Source organism: Syngnathoides biaculeatus, chromosome 18 (assembly GCF_019802595.1).
Source record: "Syngnathoides biaculeatus isolate LvHL_M chromosome 18, ASM1980259v1, whole genome shotgun sequence".
Taxonomy (NCBI): domain Eukaryota; kingdom Metazoa; phylum Chordata; class Actinopteri; order Syngnathiformes; family Syngnathidae; genus Syngnathoides; species Syngnathoides biaculeatus.
The window spans coordinates 16,836,920-16,858,076 of NC_084657.1; the positions used below are offsets into that span (position 1 = coordinate 16,836,920).

Here is a 21,157-nt window from a genome sequence, read left to right on the forward strand (position 1 = left end):
TTTCCTCCAACATCCCAAAAACATGCAACATTAATTGGACACTCTAAATTACCCTAGGTGTGATTGTGAATGCGACTGTTTATCCCCATGTGCCCTGCGATTGGCTGGCAACCAGTTCAGGGTATACCCTGCCTCCTGCCCGTTGACAGCTGGGATAGGCTCCAGCACTCCCGTGACACTCGTAAGGATAAGCGGCAAAGAAAATGGAAGGATGGATCATTCACAACGTCAGGATGGCATTCACTCTTGTAGCAGTCAAATTTATTAACATTTGGCCAGTTAAATATCATGTACAAAGTTCATACCATGAAACAAACAAAAAAAAAAATCCAGAATTGTTTTACAATTGAGTGGTTGTATCTTCAAAACTAGCAGAATATATACAAACTGGAAATGATTTTGTATTTCATTCTGTGAGGTGGGACAAGAATTTATTGCGGAAATGCGCCAGATTCAATAATCAAATTCCATCCTCAATTAGAATTCAGTCGCTCACGAAAGATAAAAAACATGTAATTATGCACATACACATTAATAGCAATACGGCCAGACAATAATCAACCACGAAGACATCGAGGCATTTATAACTTAATAACAAATAAAACCTTCTTCATAGGTGTTTTTTTTTTACATTTTGAAACCTTTTCAGTTGTAACGTTTTGTTTCCGTGCTCAGAAATAAAGGATCAAATCTATTTCAGTGTTGAGGAATTTAAGCAGCATTAGCGTGACGATGGTGGCTGTTATTGACCAATCCGCGGCTCTCGTTCGTGTCCTGAGCCGAGCGGTGACGGAAATAAACGAAGGGGGACTCGGAGGCGCTTCGTCGAGAAACATGGCGGCCAAGGCGCTCCGACAGCGAAGCAGACGAGGCAGTAGACAAGATGCGAATAACCTCAGTGTTTCCACAGAGGCTCGGACGCCGAAAGATGAGAAAGGGGGCGATGAGAGCAAAGTCACAGAGACTCGCCAAGAGTGAGTACGAAGCGGGGACGAGGGACAGGAGACACGCCGCTGGTTTTAGGTCCATCCCAGGGTTGACTGACAGCTCGGACAGGGGAGCTAGAAAGCTAGCTATCTACGACTCATAACAGTTTCGTGACAGCGGCTGTGAAGCCTCCCTCAAAAATCATATTGACAATCATTTTTGCTCCAGCGTTTTCGGAGCCCTGTTTCGCTTCCGAAACAATCCGATCGTTGACCTCAAATAGGCTGGTGGTCTTCATTCATTCGTCATTCTCCCCTGCTGCTTCATTCATGGCACATTCGGTGGGAATTATGTCAACCTTTCTGGCACATCGTCGACACACTACGCTGCTTCGTGTCATCATGACTATTAAATGTTTGAACTGGATCTCACTCTTAAGGTGACGTGTTACTCAAATTACGATCCTTAATGAGGTGCGCAGTTTGAGCCAATTAATCGAACTAATCCGATGACGTGTGAAACTGGAGAATTGCTCGACTAGAACTGCCTCTATCAACCTTTATTGCTTAAAGCGCGCATTTAAGTAATTGATATATTAATAGTAGTTAAGTAGTAATGAAAGTCAAGTAAGTCAAAAGTTCACATGCATTTGGAAGTTGATTTGAGTGATTATGGAGTTCAAATAAAAATACATTTACGATTTTATGTCATTATCCCCCTTTACATGTTTTTTACCTTTTGCAAAAAAAAAAAATGTTCATGTTTTTCTGAGAAAGAATTCATTGAAGGGTTGGAAGGTCGCTAAATAGTGCAAAGTCACCAATTTGGCAAAACTGGCTGCGTTGTTGTCAAGTAGCTCGGCAGCCATGTTAGTGGTGCGAGCAGTGCACATCAGCGAAGCTGTGCTTTGCGAACTTTAGATGCTGGGGAGTCAGGGGGACAACCTTCAAATGCAGCTGCATTCATAAACAACATTGATGAATCACCTGCTACTACTAAATTGACCTTTGCCATACATGCCATTAGAATAAATACATCTGCACGATCTAAAATCTAAATGAATCCAAAGTGAGAAAGAACTGTGTAAAACTAGTATTGTGAGGCAAGAACTGTTTCAAAAATAGTAATATCAAGCAGGATGTTATTCCGGACAATGTGAGCGAGGTACTGCATTACGTTCATGCTTAGTTCTGTGGTACTTGATACAGCTATTGATTTTAAATTAATTGAATAGTACTCAAGCATAGTGACATAGCAGCACACCTGACAGCAAGTATTAAACAATTCTTAATGCGCATGTGTTCCTTTCGTAGGTCAATAAGCCGCGGTGGGCAAGTGTGGGCTCCGGAAGGCTCTACTGCATTCAAATGTTTGCTGTCGGCACGCTTCTGCGCAGCGTTGCTAAGCAACATCTCCGACTGCGATGAGACCTTCAATTACTGGGAACCTGTGCGTACTAGAGTTTAAAAAAAAAAAAGTAATGGTGCCTCACGGCAACATATTGTGAAAGACTGATTTTTTTTTTATCGGTCATCTTGTGACATCGATGTGCAATTGCAAACCTCATTCAGATATGTTATTAAAGTACTTGTGGACTGTTTAAAAAAATATTGCAACACTTCTTGCTTGCTTGCAAGGTTACTATTTAGTCATCTTAAGATGTTAATGTGCATAATAGTTGTGATGACTCTTTTCTGACAGATGCACTACCTGCTTTATGGCACAGGGATGCAAACGTGGGAATACTCGCCATTGTACGCCATCAGGTCCTACGCTTACTTGTGGCTTCACGCTCTCCCGGCCTGTTTGCACGTCCATGTATTGCAAACGAGCAGGGTACGCACTTGTACTGTGTCCGACATCGCACGAGAACACATCCAGGATGGAGCAAGTCGAGCGTTAACGCTTATGTTGCAGGTGTTGGTGTTCTACTTTGTGCGATGTGTCCTTGCATTCTGCTGCTGTGCCTGTGAGCTCTATTTCTACAAGTGAGACTTTTTTTATTCTTATTTTTTTACTCTTTTGGACAGGGTAAAAGTAAAAAGAAAGTAAAGGAGTACCCATATCAGAACCTATTCATTCCCATATGTTAAATTTATATTCATTTTAGCAACAGTCGTCACCGCTGAATGATTGTCAAATGAAATTAGTACAGTTTGGACATAATTTGTTTCTTTTCGTACTCAACTGGAAGAACTTATGAAACATTTGCTCAATTTATGTTTGATCAATTCTGCTTTCGTAAAGTGCTTGATCACAGGTTCCTGCTAAACAAAATAGATAAATGCAATAAATATTAAAGAAAGACAAAGAAAACAGTTTCAGTATGAACATTTGAATGTCTGCATTTTTTTTCTCGATAAATTTGCTAAACTACTGGTGCATCAATAATGTCATATCGTAAATATCGTGGAAAACTTCAACATGTCAATTCTTAAAAGTGAAATGTGAATCACAGAATTAATATACACTGAGTAAAATTTTGATTATCCCAAAGTGGCCCTTTATTATTAGTAGTATTCAATTATTTGCAGGAATAAGAAGAAATTATAACTTTGTTTACCTTAGTCGGCTTCGTCGGAAGGTTAAAATTACAATCAGTGTAATGGAAACTTGTGCTTTCATGTCATTGTATGATGTCATTAAATTGTGCAAGTGTACCCAATGATCAGTCCAGTGAGTGCAGGTATTAATTTCGTGTCGATTAGCATTTTCTTTGTGTGTCTAGGGCCGTTTGCAAGAAATTTGGCTTGCACGTCGGTCGCCTGATGTTGGCTTTTCTCGTCCTGAGCACCGGAATGTTCAGCTCATCTGCAGGTTGTTATTGTTGATCATAATTTACTTATTTTTGTTTGTTTTAGTGTTTTCTGGTGCCCTGATTCCTCATCCTTGTTTCCTGCACCTCCGCAGCATTCCTCCCCTCCTCCTTCTGCATGTACACGACACTAGTCGCCATGACGGGTTGGTTCCAGGACTCTGTGCCGTTAGCCATTATGGGTGTAGCCGCCGGCGCCATTGTTGGCTGGCCCTTCTCTGCTCTGATTGGGTACCGTCCTCATACAGACTACCTCATTATAACCTGTACATGATTTTTTTTTTTTTTTTATTCTGACTTATCTGCATTTTCTCTGTAGGGTGCCAATTGCGTTTGACCTGCTTGTGATAAAGAGACAGTGGAAATGTTTTATCACCTGGACAGCTGTTGCGCTGCTTCTATTGCTGGTAAAAAAAAAAAAAAAAAAAAACTATTTTGACTGAACATATTACCAGTGAAAGAATAATGCACAAATGAAGTAAACTTATTGTATGTAAAATTTAATTATTCAAACTTTTTTTTTTTCTTAGTGTCCCTTGGTGGCAGTGGACTCGTTCTTTTATGGCAAACTGGTGGTAGCCCCGCTCAATATTCTACTGTATAATGTCTTCACACCACATGGCCCCGATCTGTACGGTAATTAACACACACCCCTGTATATTATTTTATCGTGCTGGCACGAGCACCAAGCAAAAAGTAAGCAGTGGCATCATGCCCATTTCAAATTAAACCAAGTTGTGTGACCTTTAATGAGGTCTAAATGCCTTTTTTTTTTCATTTTCTTTTTACATATTCATTTACACCTGCGACCTTCGTGATGACAAGCGGTATGTAAAATTGGATAGTTGAAAGCTCATTTTTAAGCACCTTGACCTTCTTTGGACTCTAGGGGAAGCCTGCATCCAACAATGGAATTTCACAGATGACACTGGTCTTAGCAGATCTGCTTCAAAGTCAAATAGGTCAAAGGTTTGAGTATCCATGTTGTCCCCATGCTTTTGTGGTCTTTCTCCAGGCCCTCTGACTTCCTCCCACATTCCAAAAAGCATATGTTAGGTTCAGTGACAACTAAATTGCCCATTAGTTTGAATGATTGTTTGTCTAGATGGGCCCACTGATTGATCGGCGATCAGTTCAGGGTGTACTCAGCCAGCAGAGGCTTCAGCTCATCTGCGATTCGAATGAGGACACATCCTCTAGAAATGCATGGATGGTTGAATCCAAGAGTTTTGAGGTTATCAGAAGTTTCTTTTGGTACACACACACACACACACACACCACTACTTAGTTGTCCCGCCTGTTACATATAATTTTATATCCTGATAACAATGCATGTCTTGACGTAATATTTTTCCCTAAAATGAAATGTAATGTAATGTGAGTTGATTTTCTGCGATCTTCTCAGCCTTTATGTATAAAATGCATATTTTATATTGGGTGCACAATAAAAGGAGGAAAAATAGATTAATGAGAATAAAGTAAAATAGAAAATCCGGTGGCCATAGAAATCCCATTGGAAAATATCTGGTAGTATAACCACTTTTCCAGGAATAAAGTGCAAAGAATTAAGATAAATACAACACAACGCCTCAAGTAATATTTTACTAGATATGAGACCAAGAAAAATCGTGTGGGTGGATATTGTTTACAAGTAGCCAATGAAGCCATATTGGCTGTGTCCTGAGCTACAAATGAATTCAATGAAAAATGAAATCCCAATTGGCACAATCATCTTACTGAGCGGAGAAAAGGAAAATACAGTAGAAATGGGGCAAATCGAAGGATAAATGGACTACAGATGGAAATTAGTGTTCTGCTAAATCTGCTGTAAGTAATTCTTCATCTTTTGATATTAAGACAAGGAAAAAAGACTTCAACAGATCGTATCGTACAACTCTGCTAGTGCTTATCCATCCATCCATTTTCTTTGCCGCTTATCCTCACGAGGGTTGGGGGGAGTGCTGGCTGTCAACGGGCAGGAGGCGGGGTACACCCTGACCTGGTTGCCAGTCAATCGTAGGGCACACCGAAACAGACACCCACACTCACCTAGGGGCAATTTAGAGTGTCCAATTAATGTTGCATGTTTTTGCAATGTGGGAGGAAATCGGAGTGCGCGGAGAAAACCCACGCAGGCATTGGGAGAACATGCAAACTCCACACAGGCAGGGACAGAATCGAACCCGGGTCCTAAGAACTGTGAGGCCAACAGTTTACCAGCCGCTCCACTGTGCCGCCCCAGTGTTTATCATAAATTCTTTCTGGGAAGCATTTTAAAGATTTTCTGACCCCATGCTGCAATGTTGAGCATGTCTTGTGTGGGGTTTCTTCCAAGGTACGGAGCCGTGGCACTTCTACTTTCTGAACGGGGCCCTCAACTTCAACCTGGTTTTTGTTCTGGCGCTCTTTTCTCTGCCGCTCACTGCTCTCATGGAGACACTGCTGCACAAGTTCAATGGTGAGGAGAGTGTGTGCGTGTGTGTGTGTGTGTGGTGTGTGTGTGTGTGTGTGTGTGTGGATGCGCGTGACAATGAGTAAATGGCTAGATGGGTGTGGGCCTTTGTTTGTTTGGGTGTAGTGAGGTTGTATGTGATAAAATGGCGGTTCTTTTGATGGCGGCTGCTCTTTTGCTTCCATGCGTCGCGTGTTTTCTGCAGTGCAGAACCTGGGCCGTCCCTACTGGCTGACTCTGTCTCCCATGTACCTGTGGATGTTGGTTTTCTTCACCCGGCCTCACAAAGAAGAACGTTTCCTCTTTCCCATCTACCCTCTCATCTGCCTCAGTGGCGCCGTGGCCCTCTCGTCTCTACAGGTGAGTTTTACACCATCTTTTCCACCGACTGGTCAGGTTGTGTTTCCTATTTTCCATTTTCTTCCTGCAGAAATGCTACCACTTCCTGTTCCAGCGCTACCGACTGGAGCACTACACGGTGTCCTCCAATTGGCTCGCACTTAGCGCAGTTGTGGTCTTTGCTGTTGTGTCACTATCTCGTTCCGTCGCCCTCTTCAGAGGTTGGTGTGTGAAGATGTGGACAGATCTTTGTGTCTCAGTGGCCTTGAGTTTTGTTCTTTCCCTGCTCTCACTCCCGCTCTACAGGCTATCATGCCCCTCTGGACCTGTATCCAGAATTTCTCCGCATCGCCAAGGACACGACTCTGCACACGGTCCCTGAAGGGAGACCAGTTAGTGTGTGCGTGGGCAAGGAGTGGTATCGCTTCCCCAGCAGCTTTCTTCTTCCTCACAAGTCAGTAGTCATGATTCCGACCTATAAGACTAGCTGCGGACATTTGTTCTTCATGTTGAATTTGTGCAGTGGGCCTGAATGGTGGACACATCTGGCTTGCAGTTCTCTGTCTCAAATCCTTTGTGGCAGTTGCATGGTCTCCTTGTGCTTTCATGGGTTTGCTGCAGGTCCTTAGGCTTCCTCTCATGTTCCAAAAAATGTGCTTCACCATCATGGAAGATTCTAAAATGGGCCTAAGGGTGAATAATTATTTGTCAAAAACGGTCACCCCGCCTCTTGACCAAAGTCTGTTGGGATAGACTCCAGCCCACCCATGACCCTAATGAGTTGAAGCACTTTAAAAAATGGATGGATACATTTACTTCGATATGGTTAAGTTGTGTAGTCGTTAAGTTTTGAAGCATAATGGATTCCTTTGGCAGCAACCAGAAGCAAGCACAGTTCATTCCCGACCTTTCTACCTTGACAGGTTGCCAAAGTACGTGAAGTAAACAGAAAGAAGGAAAGGTTCATTGCTTAAAGTAAAGAAAACACATTATTGTAAATATTGCAACACAGCATGGTGGTACATCTCAATAAATCTGAAAATAACATTGTTGAATAGTCAATTTATTTTAATAGTTTAATTCAAAATGTGTAACTCGTATTATATACATATAAACATGACTATTTTAAGAGTGCCAATTCCCAACTAATTTAAAATGATTTTGATGGTAAAGGTTTAATTTGGAGCCTTTGTATTATGCTGTTTTATTTTCATATATATTGATATTTATATGAGCATAGTTAGTTTTTTACTGGACAAAAAAAATACCTAAATGTTTTTATTATAGTTTGCTGAATTGCCATTTTATGTACGTACTGATTAAGCTTTACAACTGTCACTGTTTCCTGTTCCTGATCTCCAGTTGGCAACTGCACTTCATCCAAAGTGAGTTCAAAGGTCAACTTCCTAAACCGTATGGCTCAGGTCCTCTGGCCACGCAGGTCATACCTGCTGATATGAACGATCAAAATCTTGAGGAGCCCAGCAGATATGTAAGACATGCTTTCCCGCCTCCATGGAATCTTACTGAGCTGTCATTGACACGAGCAAGTGTGTAATGATGGCTCCACACAGGTGGACATCCGGCACTGCCACTACCTGGTAGACCTCGACACAGAAGAAGAAACGCCACGTGAACCGCGCTACGCGGCCAACAAAGAAGAATGGAACGTCATTGCCTATAAGCCTTTTCTTCAGGCTTCCAGGTAATGTATGCCTCAATCAGAGCTACTAACACCTACACATGATGTGTATGTGATCATGCTACACCGTTATTTTAAAATATGATTTTTTTCAAGTAATCATTGTTAAACTTCAAAGGAATAATACTGTAATTCTATTCATATAGGAAGTGTAGTTGTTTTAGTTTGAAGACATTGGTATTTTTCAGGCTCGCTGTTTACATGTTTTATGAAATCTTTCCAAGTCAAATTTTCCTATTCAGTAGTCGGACATTTTTGCTTAAATTAATACCCGAATTCCACATAAAGGAAATAACATTAACCTCAAAACGGACACTTTCTCCACTTTCAGGTCCTCTCCGATCTTCAGAGCATTTTACATCCCCTTCCTCTCCGACCATCACACCAGCTACACACGCTATGTCATCTTGAAGCCGAGGCGGCAAAAGCAGCCACGTACCCGCAGCCACGGCTGATCTTTGAACCCCAGCACTCTTCCCTCTTGACATAACACAGCTGCTGTGTGTGTGTGTGTGTGGTTGCGTGTTTTGAAGTCTTCATCCTAAAGGGACACTGTCAGAATTGCTCCCATTGATCATCGAAATTGTGTAATTCAAAAGAATAGTGCATTCTATTCTTAATTTTCCAAACATGTATGGCAACAACGGTAGCTGTGGAAATTATTATTTTTTTTAAAGCCTCAAAGATGGGCAAAATTTGTCAGAGCACAGATTCATCTGTGACAGTTGCCCCTAATGTGTTATCCCGCCTATTATAAACAAAACCGAATGCAATAGGGCTGTGAACCGCTTTGCTGTCTGTATCATCGCTGTGTATTTTTTGAGACTGAAAAACATGTTAAAATGCAAGAAACTGATGGTATTTTACATAAAAAAAACGAGACCCCAAAGCCAGAGACCAACACCGAAATATCCGTACCAATGAAGTGGCCGGTCAGACATATTGTAGGGTCTCAGTTGTGTGCAGCGCATTTGCATGTGTTGTTTCCATTTTTTAATTGTTAGTATCTCGTTACCAACCAGTGGATCTGGTTATAAATAAAAAAATTCTTGCTTCTTTCTTATGAGACTGTCTCAAATTACTAGTCAAAACCGTAACACACCAGTGATAACACAGGTATACACACAGACATCAATTTTGGCCGGTAAACAACTTAAAATCTTGCACAGTGTACCTTTAAGATAAGATGATACGGACCCTTTAAGGACCTTGCGTCTGTGTGTGGGCCTGCATGTGTATATGTATGTGTGTACTGTATGTGCATGTGAAAACTTGTAAGGGGTATTGACTGGAAGGAATCGTGTTTGTGTGTCTAAAGTGTGTTATCTGAATGCCTTGGAAGCAATTCATATTCGTTTTTCTCTTCATACTTGATTTCAAAGTGTGACCTGAATGAAAGAAATGTCCTCATTGAATCATGTCATTGAAAAAAAAAGTTTACTTAAGGTGGTTTGTGTGCATGTAGAGAATGAATACATTTTATTTTAATGGGTCATGAAAGAAAATGTGATCAGTCATTGTTTTTAAATTAAAAAAAAAATAACAGCACCACCATCTGATTTGTTTATTTACATAACAAACATACAAAGCAGAGTAGACATTATCATGACGCACGTTTTTACAAATATCAATGCAGTGGAGCAATCCTCAATAACATGCCGTTATTTATAGGCTACGACAACACTCACAGGCATTATGAATTAAAATGGATTGATTCGGTTGGAAAGCGCAAGAAGCCCTTATTGAATTCCTGCTTTGCAGCTGTGTCATTGCACAATTCCGCAACATAAAAACAAGCACTTGATATGCATCTTACCCAAAGTGTTAAATTAATCCAATATACATTTACAGCCGCAGCACACATCAGTGACATATCAACAGGTTGTGCAAGAACACCTGTCATATCACATTAGCAGTAAGCAAATGTTCCATGCTACAGTAATTATCTTGTATGTACAATGTCAACGTGAGGCTTTACTTCATTCTACATAGCTTTGTCTGGTTCACCGTTCTAAAAAAGAAAATCCACTTCATCAAGCACATGTCTGGTGTTCAGTGCATGCAACACTACAATGTTCAGTAAAACGCAATCACAAGGCCGATATGAAATCACAAATTTCCAAGAAATGTCAAAATTAAAAACATTAATAGGTCTTCATTGAGGATGAGTGTGAAGTCCCACAACTTGTTTCGACTCAATAACCACAATAAAGTTACCTGCAACAAATAGAGCTGTTTTTTTTTTTTTTATTGACACTGTCAGAGCGGTAATCACTTAATTGTAATGCTGTATAATTACACTGTATCATACTGAGAGATGCTGATTACTTTCCCCCACCCCTCATTTGTGTCACTTTTAGTATGTACAGGATAAGTAAACTCCGCACCCTGGGATGAGATTTGAACCCAGGAACTCTAGACTGTGGGGCGGATCTGCTTACCACTCAGTTTACTGCGTTGCACCCAAATTTGTTTATGATGAAGAGAAACATGATTTAGAATGTGTTAAAAATCTATGGGGGGGGGGTATTATAATGGACTCCAGAGAATCATGAATTTTTCATACAGGTCTTGAATGGGACCTTGGCATTGTACTGTGCAGGTGCACCCAATGAGGTATCCAATAAGTGCATACATTGCATCTAGAAAGTATTCACAGTGGTTTACTTTACACACATTTATGTTATAGCCTTATTTTTAAAAAATCCACAAAATTCAGCAGACAATTCCTTTGACTATATTCTTGGTTTGTGCTCTAATTGGATTGTCAAACATGGGACCTTATGTAGACGGGTGTCTACCTTTCCAGATCATCTCCAATCACCACATGTGGATTTGAATTACAGTGAAGAAACTGTAGTGAGTTTACACGCAGAAAATTTATTTTCCCTTCACTAGTTTTCTGGTGTGGGTGCTTTAGAGGGCCTCGTTGGCTGTGAGTGCGCTCGCGTCACAGAGAAAGATGAGGGAGGTGGTATCTTTTAAAAATGTCTGACTTGACAGCAAGCAATCACGGACAGGGGGTTTGGGCTGGTGTGGCCACTTTAGAGTGCCTCACTCTCTCAGCCTGGTAGGATTCATCCATTTTCTATTCCACTTATCCTCATTAGGGAAATTAAACAAAGTGCAAAAAGTCAACTGTTGCAAATTCATTCTAGATGTACTGTACGGCTCTATGTATTGCTTATAATAACAAAGTTTTGTAATTGGTTTGCTTCATTTACATTAGCATTTAAAACCACATGCATGCAGCTTTTTTTTACCACCCCATGTCCACCACCTGACACAATTTACTGTGCACACTCACACTCACTCACAAACACGTCAGTACTTCTCACTGTCCAGCCATTGTTGTTCATTGAAGTATTTTCTCCCTCCATCGAGATTCACACCACTTCTGTAGCTATCCAGCGTGGCCTGCTCAGGTTTGCGTCTTCCATACGTTCCCAGGATACTTTGGTAAGAGTCTCCCTTGCCATTCTTGCTGTAGGTCTGATATAAGTCAGCCTTGACCGCATGACCCCCAGGTGTCACTTTGGGCTCGTAGAGGTCCCTCTTTGCTGCCATGATGTCATCAAACAACTCGTGGTCCCCGTAGGCAACCCTGTCACTGAAATGCTCGCTCTTGGTGGTGCGGCGGTCATAAAACTGTCCAGGTCGTGCCAGCCCCCCGTCTGTGGCGTCCTTCTTCAGCGGGCGGCCTAAGCTGCTGTTGTAGAGGTCACGCGTACCACGACGGCCCAGGCTGAGGTCATTGAGGTCAAAGTTGAAGCAGCTCTCGGTGCTGGCGAGAGTCACAAAGCCACTTTCTGTGTCGCGACCCCCCATGTTGTCATAATCCCCCGTGGGGGTTTCAGGGGACGAACACAGAAAGGATGTGTTTTTAGTGTGTGGGCGTCCGGACAACAAATCGTCGTCCTTCTGGGAGCGAATCACATTGTAGACGTCAGCTGAGGTCGGGCTGGTCCGGATGCTAGGCTCTGTCTTGGGTACTTCAGACTTCTGCGCTTTTGTTCGTCTGTTGAAAGCAAAACAATGCAACCTCAACCAGACCAAATGTTTTACGTGATTTGTATTCTCCCACACTTGACTTTAGCGAGTTAAGTGATCAATTTTAGGACTTGGGACTTTACTCTGACTTGGTATTATTGAGACTCGCTTTGACTTAAACTTCATGATGAGCTAAGTCTTGCCTGTTTGTGTTTAATAGTGTATTTTCAAGTTGTTTTGTTTTTAAATAACTTATTATTCCCATTGTGCATGCAAACCTGGCAACCCGCCAGTATGCAATGTTGTGGTGTGTGGAGACCATCTCATGAAGCAAGTATCACTATTAACAGTTTTTTTTTCATTATTTAAGATAACTTATAGCTGGCCAAACATTAACGAAGTTTCTTGTTGGTTATTGGTTTTAATTGAGAAGATAAAGTCATAGATAATATGGAGACCAGTTTGGATCACTGAAAAATGGATTGTGAATGTTTCATTACAGCCAACTAAAGCAAGTAAAAAAAAAAAACAAACAAATAATTACTTTACTCGATTTAGTGGGTGCTTACCGCATGACTTGCACATATGTGACTTATTCCCAACTTTGCCTTATTGGCTATTGTTTAATTTCACATCAAAGTCGTGCAGTTTTTGGCTTGGCCGGTTCTCACTAGGATTAGGGTTACTGTTCCATTTTGTGTTTGTATTGCATTTATGGTTTATATGACTGCAACTTGATAGTGTATTGAGAGGTAGATTAAGTCAGGTGTGCCTCCATTGAAGAAATAAAATGCACTATAATGGGGCGTTTTTTGATCTAAACAGGGTGTGGGGGGGTGACATTTGTCTTGATTATCGTCTGTTTGTACCCCACTTGAGAGTTCGCGTGCGGTCCAATCATTCTCTATTTCTTTCGGTCAACAAAATTGATTTTCATTGTCAGGAATGATGAGGTCATTTGGGTTAGTATTAAACAAACACATCAATTCAGCATATCCTCTTGTTTTTCCAATCCCTCCTCGCCGAATGAACATAATCTGCTCTATGATTGATAAGCATACAGTATGGATGTTTGAGTTAAGGTTGAAGACGTCGCGTGCTCTGCTTGCACGTTCTCCACTCGAGATGGCTTCGGTCATTGATTGACGGGTCAAAACTATTGGGTACTCACCGTGAGATGAGCATTTTGAAGCAGCAGACACCTGTCACCGTCAACAGTAGCAGAATGACCGGAATTGTGGGAATGATGATGTAAATCACATTCAGGGCTGAGAAAAAGCAGTACATCACACCTCATTAGCATTTAGATGTACAATTTATGGGTTTATATAAATCAGGCTTTTTTTATTAATTGGTGTTTTAACCTGTGCTCCTCATTGCGTTGTGGTCACTTGGATTCCAGGGCACAGATGAGGGAAATATGTCTGTGATAAAACACATAGATACACTTGACAGTGTTTGAACTGAATAGTGTACAAAATCCTAATATTTACATTTGTGTATGCGTCCATTCAATGTTTTGGGAGCACAAGGTACACACTATTCCAAATGAAAATATTACAATGTGCTATTCATTTTCAAAAACTGGAGAAACGAGGTGTTTACATTTTTATTTAGTTTTCTGATAAGTGTATCGGATCTACGTCGCATGGAGTCAAATAATTTCTGGTTATTCACACCAAGGATGATCGGACTATAAAATAAAATACATTTACATTTCTTCAAGGCAAAGCAAAGGTTTTACCTCCATGAGTGGAGTTAGGAGGCGAGGTTTCAACTGACTCGCCTGGAGAGAGCAAAAAAAAAAATAAAAAATTAAGTGAGCTCAAGCATGGAAATATTTCAAATAAGTGCGTGAGGTGTACCTGATGTGTATTTGCAGATGAAATTATGCTTGGTTTCACAGTTGTCGTCATTCCACTGGAACATGTAAAGACCTCCCGGCCCAGGCGGAGCGGACGGCTGGTGATACATCACCACGCACACCTCGTAGCCGCATGAAGGCTCATCCCAGTGCCAGTTCCTGCACACGCATACACAAACACACACAGCTGCTGTCATTTACCTAAAACCGCCTCAACGAAATATACGTTCCCATTTATTGGGCTCACTCAGATAAAACCAATATGACCCGCCAATAAATCTTTCTCTCACGGGGGTTATAATGTTCACTTTTACTGTAATTGTTTAGGAGAGAGCTATTGATCTTATTCAATGGGCGTTTTGGGGGCTGTCATTTGGAAGTAGTGCAGCACCATCACCGGATATATACTGAGAAGTATATTTAAAACGAAATATTGCAATTCAATTAGACGCAGTGCGTGAACGCTGGTTGGAAAAAAAATAATGAAAAGACATCTGAGCAACTTTATTGGACAGAATGGACACGATGATCCTCTTGCAGTTGATGTCACCTCTGGTTTTCTGTCTTATAGGTCTTGCAGACAAAGAGTTAGTCTTTAGTCTTGACCACAGTAGACATCCTTTGAAACTGAGCTTCGCAATGGAGTGTGAATTTTGACACAAAAACAGCTAAATATTTCACAACACTAAAACAATGTATTCAATGTATTCTATGATTATCCTTCTATCTACTACTCAGGGTAGGAAGTCATCAGTTCAGTACAGGCAAACCACGTGACTCAGATCTATTGTGAATTTTAGTATATCCTATGGGCTGCCAAAAAAATATAATGTGGAATATAAATGGCCTACTGGCTGTAGTTCGACCTTCCAATGAAGGTAACTTGGATAACTTACATGGGACATCAATATATCCATGGGAAAATATTGTCCATATTTGAGGTAATATTTCTGGATGTACCCTGCCATTTGGTAGAAGTTAACTGCGATAGGCTCCAGCTCACTCGTGACCCCAATAAGGACAAGCACAATCGAAAATTATTTGGTCAATGGCTACCCTAAACCTAACCCACCTAAATGTAGATTTTGTGCCGTCCAACCAGCGGTACTGCGAGGAGCAGTCGCCGCCGCCGCCGCTGCCGTCCTCATCTCTCTGGTTACGCCGCAGCCCGATCCAGAAGTCTCCATCGGTGGGCCTCAGATCCGCGATGAGTTGCTCCACGATCTTCTGCTCGGATGCCGACTCAACGCTCAGCAGCTGCCCACCATCCCGACGGCAAGCCAGGTCGGCCTCCGCAAAATTCAACCTCCGCCGCAGCTCGGAGAAGTAGGCCAGCTTGTAACACGGCTTGCACACTTGCTGACCTGTACGTACAGGTACACACTTGATATCTAAGTGTATGAATGACGCTTTGTGTGCCTTCATGCAATATTATAATAGTGCACCTGCACACTCAAATGCAGTTATTCTCAACCCCTGTACTGGAAGAGATGTGTGTATTCACGACAAATAATTTTTTCTCATCTATCTTCCCGTGACAAATAGCGACAGGCACAACTATTAAATGCCCTCCCTCTCGATGGCAGAAGGTATAAATTACTTGTGCGTCAACCTGTTGCCAGAATGTTAATGGTACCCCTGATGACGAATAGATTTACAATACTATAATGGATCAGCTGGTAAAGCGTTGGCCTCACAGTTATGAGGTCCTGGGTTCGATCTCGGACCCGCCTGTGTGGAGTTTGCATTTTCTTCCTAAATTGCCCTTTGGTGTGATTGTGAGTGTGGCTGTTTGTCTCTATTTGCCCTGTGATTGGCTGGGAACTAGTTCAGGGTCTACCCTGGCTCCTCCACTTTGACAGCTGGGATAGGCTCCAGCACTCTCTGCAACCCTCGTGAGGATAAGTGGCAAAGAAAATGGATGGATGGATAAAACGCAATGTAAATTTGCCAATGACATACTATTCTGACCATCTTGGAACGGTTAATATTTTTCTTTCATACTACATTACTGGTTCCCGCAACCCATTTTCACTCAAGTTGGACTTGACAATCCAAAGGATTCTGTGTGTGTGCGTGTGTGTCTGTGGTGCCACCACTGATGGGAAATAAACTCAGCATAACCATCCATCCATCCATTTTCTTTCCCCTTATCCTCACGTGGGTCGTGGGGAGTGCTGGAGCCTATCCCAGCTGTCAATGGGCAAGAGGCGGGGTACACCCTGAACTGGTCACCAGCCAATCGCAGGGCACTTTGAGACAAACAATCACACTCACACTCACAGCTAGGGACAATTTACAGTGCCCAAATATTGTTGCATGTTTTTGCGATGTAGGAGGAAACTGGAGTGCCGGAGAAAACCCATGCTGGCACGGGGAGAACATGAAAACTCCACACAGGCAGGACCGGTATTGAACCCGGGTTCCTCAGAACTGTGAGGCCAACGCTTTACTAACTGAGGCACCGTGCCGCCTCAACATAACCAAGGAACTCTAAATGTAACATTGACAAAGAAAATGTCCTGCTAAGCATTCCATCCATCCATCCATTTACAAAACCCCTTATCCTGTTCAACGTCATGGTTTGCCGGAGTCTATCCGAGATGACTTCAGGTGAAAGGCTGTCTACACCCTGAACCGCCCGCCAGTCCGTTGCAAGGCACATCTGTACTCACATTCACACTCATCGGGAACTGAGCCCACGCTGCCCACACCAAAGTCAGGCGAATGTGCCAGTGACCTGAGCATTACACTTAAATATAAAAATATCAAGTACTGTCAATCTACAATTTTATGCGATCATATATACAATTAGGGGGAACGGTGGAACAGCTGTAGAGCATTAGTCTCACAGTTCTGAGGACCGGGGTTCAAATCCCGGCTCTGCCTGTGTGGCATTTCCATGTTCTCCCCGTGCCTCCGTGGGTTTTCTCCGGGCTCTCCGGTTTCCTCCCTCATCCCAAAAACGTGCATTAATTGGAGACTCTAAATTGCCCCTTGTTGTAAATGTGGATGGGACTGTTGTATGCCCTGCGATTGGCTGGCAACCAATTTAGGGTGTACCCCTTTCCTCCTGCCCGTTGACAGCCGGGATAGGCTCCAGCACTCCCCGCGACCCTTGTGAGGATAAGCGGCAAGGAAAATGGATGAATGGATACAATTAGAACACACTACACGTCACTATTAGTTACCTATCGAACAGGCGTTGAATAATGAGTATTTTTACTTTCAGTTGTATTTAGTTTTATCTTATGGTTTTCTAACAATTTAGAATATTGTTTCTGTTTTTTTCTGCAAGCATCACATGTAGCATCAAACACAGAACTCACCCAGTGACACAGAATGGATTTTGTCCATAGTTAACATGTTGCATATTGTGGATGTAGTTTTTGTAGCTTTTTTAGCTATTCAGAAAGGGCAAAACATTAGAAAAAACACTATTATGTAATGCAAATGCAGGGTTAATAACATACAGTATTACACTTGTCTAGTAAGTATATATTACATCCACACATTCCAGGCTGCTTACCTCTAGCTTCAAATGCTTCCGCTTTATGTTAGGAGCCCAATATCCAGCGTGGAGGCAGTCAGGAAAACCCCCCAAAAAATAAATTCACAAGTGAGATTGTGTAGAAGCTTCTAGAAATTGGATGTGAGGGTTACCTGTGATGAGGCTGGTGCCTCCTGATGGGTTCAAACATAAAATCAAGAGGTAGCAGAGGATGGCGAGCCCGTCCATGGCTTTTGGCATCTGACTTTGATGTTCGGCACCTAGTATGTCATATCACTGTCACGCAATCAGCGCATCATCTGCCAAAACTTGAAAGAGCGATCGGATGCTCTGAGTCGCCAAAAAGGAACTTCAAATGAAGAAATCAAGAGTCGGATCCTCTTGTGTGTGTGTGTGTGTGTGTGTGTGTGTGTGTGTGTGATTGTTCGTGGTGGAAGGAGGAGCAAGGAGGAGAGGATGAGAAGGGGCTGCGTGTGTTAGGGAGGGGGCTGTAATCTGTTAAGAGCAGTCTTAATGATCGTCAGTAGAGGCGGCATTGATCGCAGAGACATCTAATCACGCAAGTGCTTCTTATTGTAAACGCTGACACGAGGCAGATTTCACTCCTGGCTTTATGACTGGCGCTTTAGGGGATTATCATTACAATGGTGTTACATGAGAATGATCTGCTATGATTTAATCAGCGCTGTTTTTATGGAATGTCTTCCCTCACTCTGCGGTGTTCATGCGCATTGTCTTTTCGTGTAAATTAGGATCATTTGTATATATTTCATCTGTATTGGCGTGATTTACATTTAGGACAGTCTTTTGAGTTATGATTTAGTCTTCACACAGCACAATTGATTTAAAGTTAAACAAAATGTGATTGGAGTGTAGACCACACACACATTCACAGTGATTGAATATATGGATAGTAACTTTGAGGCCACTGCGAACTACAATCACAATAGCAAGTAAAATTCAGTCAAACTTTATCCAACTCTTGTTTAGGATGCCACAATAGTGTCAGTATTTCTTTTTATTAGATGTAGGTCAGATGCTCACTTCTATCCCATAGTTTCATATTGATACAAGGTGTACAAGCACTTTTCAAATGATTCCTTTTGAGTTGATTTTGCACCCCAATTTCACAAATGTCAATGCATCACTGGGATGAGTCAGATTTTCAAGTTTTGGAACATTCCTTTGAAATTTGCCAATCTGATAACCACACGGATCAGCAGCTCTTGATGCACTTTTGCTCTTTTTTTTCCAGCACAAATGGAGGAAAGGGGAATGTATGCACTTCCTGATGGGAGTAATTTCTAAAATGGCCCACGAGCTTGATTTAAGAGCAGCAGAGAGACAGATCAGCCCGGAGTTTGAGGAAGCGTGATGCTCAATCAGGAATCTGCTGCGTGGGCTGGCGAGGAATGGGGACTAGGGGTGGAATTGCTCCATCTGCTAACCCCGTTCTGTTTGATTGATTCCAGTTTGGGGTATGGAGAGAAGGGTGGTGGTGTGGGTTTGGGGTTGGGGTCATGTTGAGGTTAGCAGGTGGACAATAAAGCAGAAGACAAGTGGATTGCCCATCAGAACACTTCTTGTTTACATCTGAGAGCGGGAGGAGCTATCGTTCAATTTAGACACCCGTTTGTCCCTGGCAATCCCGCTGACCTCGTCTTGCCTCCGTCATTAGTTAAACAGAATTCAGATGAATGCTCCCGTAGGAATGCTCCAGTACAGCAATGGTTACACACACACACTCGGGGACACAGAGGATGGGTGGTGCCATATGTCAAAGAAACTCAGCGGGAAAATTCACCAAGATGGACATTTAACCAATAGGGAGGATTGCTAAGTGTACTTTTTTCCTCTGAGGCAAACCATGACAAGATAATGGTCGGCTGATCAAGTCAAAATAGCCATAAACCTGCCTCTGCATCTTTTGTAATGCAATGCAGGCTTTGTAAGCACACACACACACGCACGACAAAGAATGACAAGTAGTGCCAATTTGCACCACAGAGACACAGAACTGTACCAAAAGTACTTTCCTCTGAATTAGATTTGAATAATGTGAGCTGGCTCATCACCAGACGCGGTGTCCGCAATGCGTAGGCCTGCGCAGACAAGCTGGAGGCAAGCCTCGCCTCGGTGACCCGAACGGAGAGTCGGAACGCTCCATCAGCAAACGGGAAAAAGCCTTTTAATGGAACCTTTTAGTAACTCCACGCCACTTTCGTGTTTGCAGTTTGACAAACGACCAGTAGTTAAGGAAACTGTTGAATATGATGACCACTCTGTGACGTAGGCCGTCTCAAATGCTTATTACCACAGGTGGCAAGAGTACTTAAGTAGAAGTACAGACACATGGGTGTAAAAAAAAAAAAAAAAAAAAAAACTGGTAAAAGTAGAGAGAACTATTTAACTACTACACATCAGTAAGTAGAGAAATTTAGACCAACATGTATTATAAATGTTTTAATGGTTGCCTCAGTCGACCAGGCCAGGGTGTACCCTACCTCTCGCGCATAGACTGTTCCAGATCACCTGTGACCTAAATATGGACATGGATTATAGAAAATTGATGTTTTGTCTGTGTGAAGTTTGCATGTTCTCCCTGCCTGCGTGGGTTTCTTCTGGGCACTCCAGTTTCCTCCCACATCCCCAAAACATGCAACATTAATTGGACACTCTAAATTACCCCTAGGTGTGATTGTGAGTGCGGTTGTTAGTCTCTATGTGCCGTGCGAATGGCTGGGGACCAGTTCAGGGTGTCCCCCACCTCCTGCCTGTTGACAGGTGGGAAAGGCTCCAGCACACCCCGCAACCTTTTTGAGGATAAGCGGCAAAGAAAATGGATGGATGGATATATGTATGATGTGTGTGTGTGCGTGTGTGAAAAATAGATGCTTTTTTTCTTTTTTTTTTTTTAACCATAAGAATTAAATATGAGAATTAACTCTGACAAGACACAGCTGGGCAGCATTAACAAACTCAATAAGCAATGATCTGATTGGCTCTTTGGATGGAAAACAGCAGGGAAGGAGCTGATTGGCTAACGACATTAGGTGAAACCAATTAGGTGAACAGCCACGTTTCAATTTAAAAAATCCAAACCTGCTGTAACATGACCAAACGCGAAAAAGACACTTGCAGACTTCCTCTTTATATTTTTATACTTATACTTTACTTATACTTTTATATTTTCCTCTTTATAGAGCTCGTGCACCTACGTCACCGATGTCATGTGACGGGCCATATTGACAGTCTAGCAAAGCATTGCTCAATGCTAAGTCTGTTGGAGACGGCACAAAAATATGTCTTATAGGACGACGCACAGAGTTTTGTCCGATACCATTAAACATTTAGAAAGTGATAATAAACGAAGGTAGGTGGAAAAATTAGAGACACTTGGCATAGAGGCCGATAAGAAAGTGAACTGTTAATTCGTTTCCACTTGTCCTGGACAAGTGGATCTACACATGTATCCGGTGAGTAAGTTGTCGAGATTTACACGAGAGTTTGAAAGCGTAGAAAAGTCTGGACGCATACAAATACTTCGTTGCTGGATC

General features: G+C 42.2%; 2 protein-coding genes across 3 annotated transcripts; one reads left to right on the forward strand and one right to left on the reverse strand.

The window, feature by feature from the left end:
* Window positions 1-731: 731 nt before the first annotated feature.
* alg9 (ALG9 alpha-1,2-mannosyltransferase) lies at window positions 732-9,795 on the forward strand. Of its 2 annotated transcripts, none has more exons than XM_061804042.1 (15): window positions 732-974; window positions 2,241-2,376; window positions 2,629-2,763; window positions 2,845-2,915; window positions 3,656-3,744; window positions 3,838-3,973; window positions 4,062-4,149; window positions 4,273-4,378; window positions 6,078-6,200; window positions 6,400-6,554; window positions 6,625-6,754; window positions 6,840-6,987; window positions 7,896-8,025; window positions 8,108-8,238; window positions 8,567-9,795. In XM_061804042.1, the coding sequence occupies exons 1-15, from the start codon at window positions 733-735 to the stop codon at window positions 8,688-8,690; spliced, it is 1,944 nt and encodes a 647-aa protein (XP_061660026.1). In that variant the 5' UTR covers window position 732; the 3' UTR covers window positions 8,691-9,795. The 2 variants fall into 2 exon arrangements, with proteins under 2 accessions (XP_061660026.1, XP_061660027.1); XM_061804043.1 differs by lacking the exon at window positions 732-974 and adding an exon at window positions 994-1,366.
* A 1,764-nt stretch (window positions 9,796-11,559) lies between these two features.
* Window positions 11,560-17,840, reverse strand: LOC133492027 (layilin-like). Its single transcript, XM_061803915.1, has 8 exons — window positions 17,753-17,840; window positions 17,619-17,639; window positions 15,162-15,453; window positions 14,091-14,248; window positions 13,970-14,011; window positions 13,590-13,649; window positions 13,397-13,493; window positions 11,560-12,253 (listed from the first exon to the last, which is right to left on the reverse strand). Exons 1-8 carry the CDS (start codon window positions 17,838-17,840, stop codon window positions 11,560-11,562), a joined length of 1,452 nt encoding a protein of 483 aa, XP_061659899.1.
* Between the last annotated feature and the right edge of the window lie 3,317 nt (window positions 17,841-21,157).

Bases quoted from the DNA above. Each gene is read 5' to 3' on its own strand.
- LOC133492027 (XM_061803915.1), bottom strand. From the start codon at position 17,840: ATGCCAAAAGCCATGGACGGGCTCGCCATCCTCTGCTACCTCTTGATT. The intron at 17,640-17,752 runs GTAACCCTCACA...CCTAACATAAAG, and splicing joins AGGCACCAGCCTCATCACAG to CGGAAGCATTTGAAGCTAGA. The intron at 14,012-14,090 runs GTACACCTCACG...TGCTCTCTCCAG, and splicing joins CATCTGCAAATACACATCAG to GCGAGTCAGTTGAAACCTCG.
- alg9 (XM_061804042.1), top strand. From the start codon at position 733: ATGGTGGCTGTTATTGACCAATCCGCGGCTCTCGTTCGTGTCCTGAGC. The intron at 3,745-3,837 runs GTTGTTATTGTT...GCACCTCCGCAG, and splicing joins AATGTTCAGCTCATCTGCAG to CATTCCTCCCCTCCTCCTTC. The intron at 6,988-7,895 runs GTCAGTAGTCAT...CCTGATCTCCAG, and splicing joins AGCTTTCTTCTTCCTCACAA to TTGGCAACTGCACTTCATCC.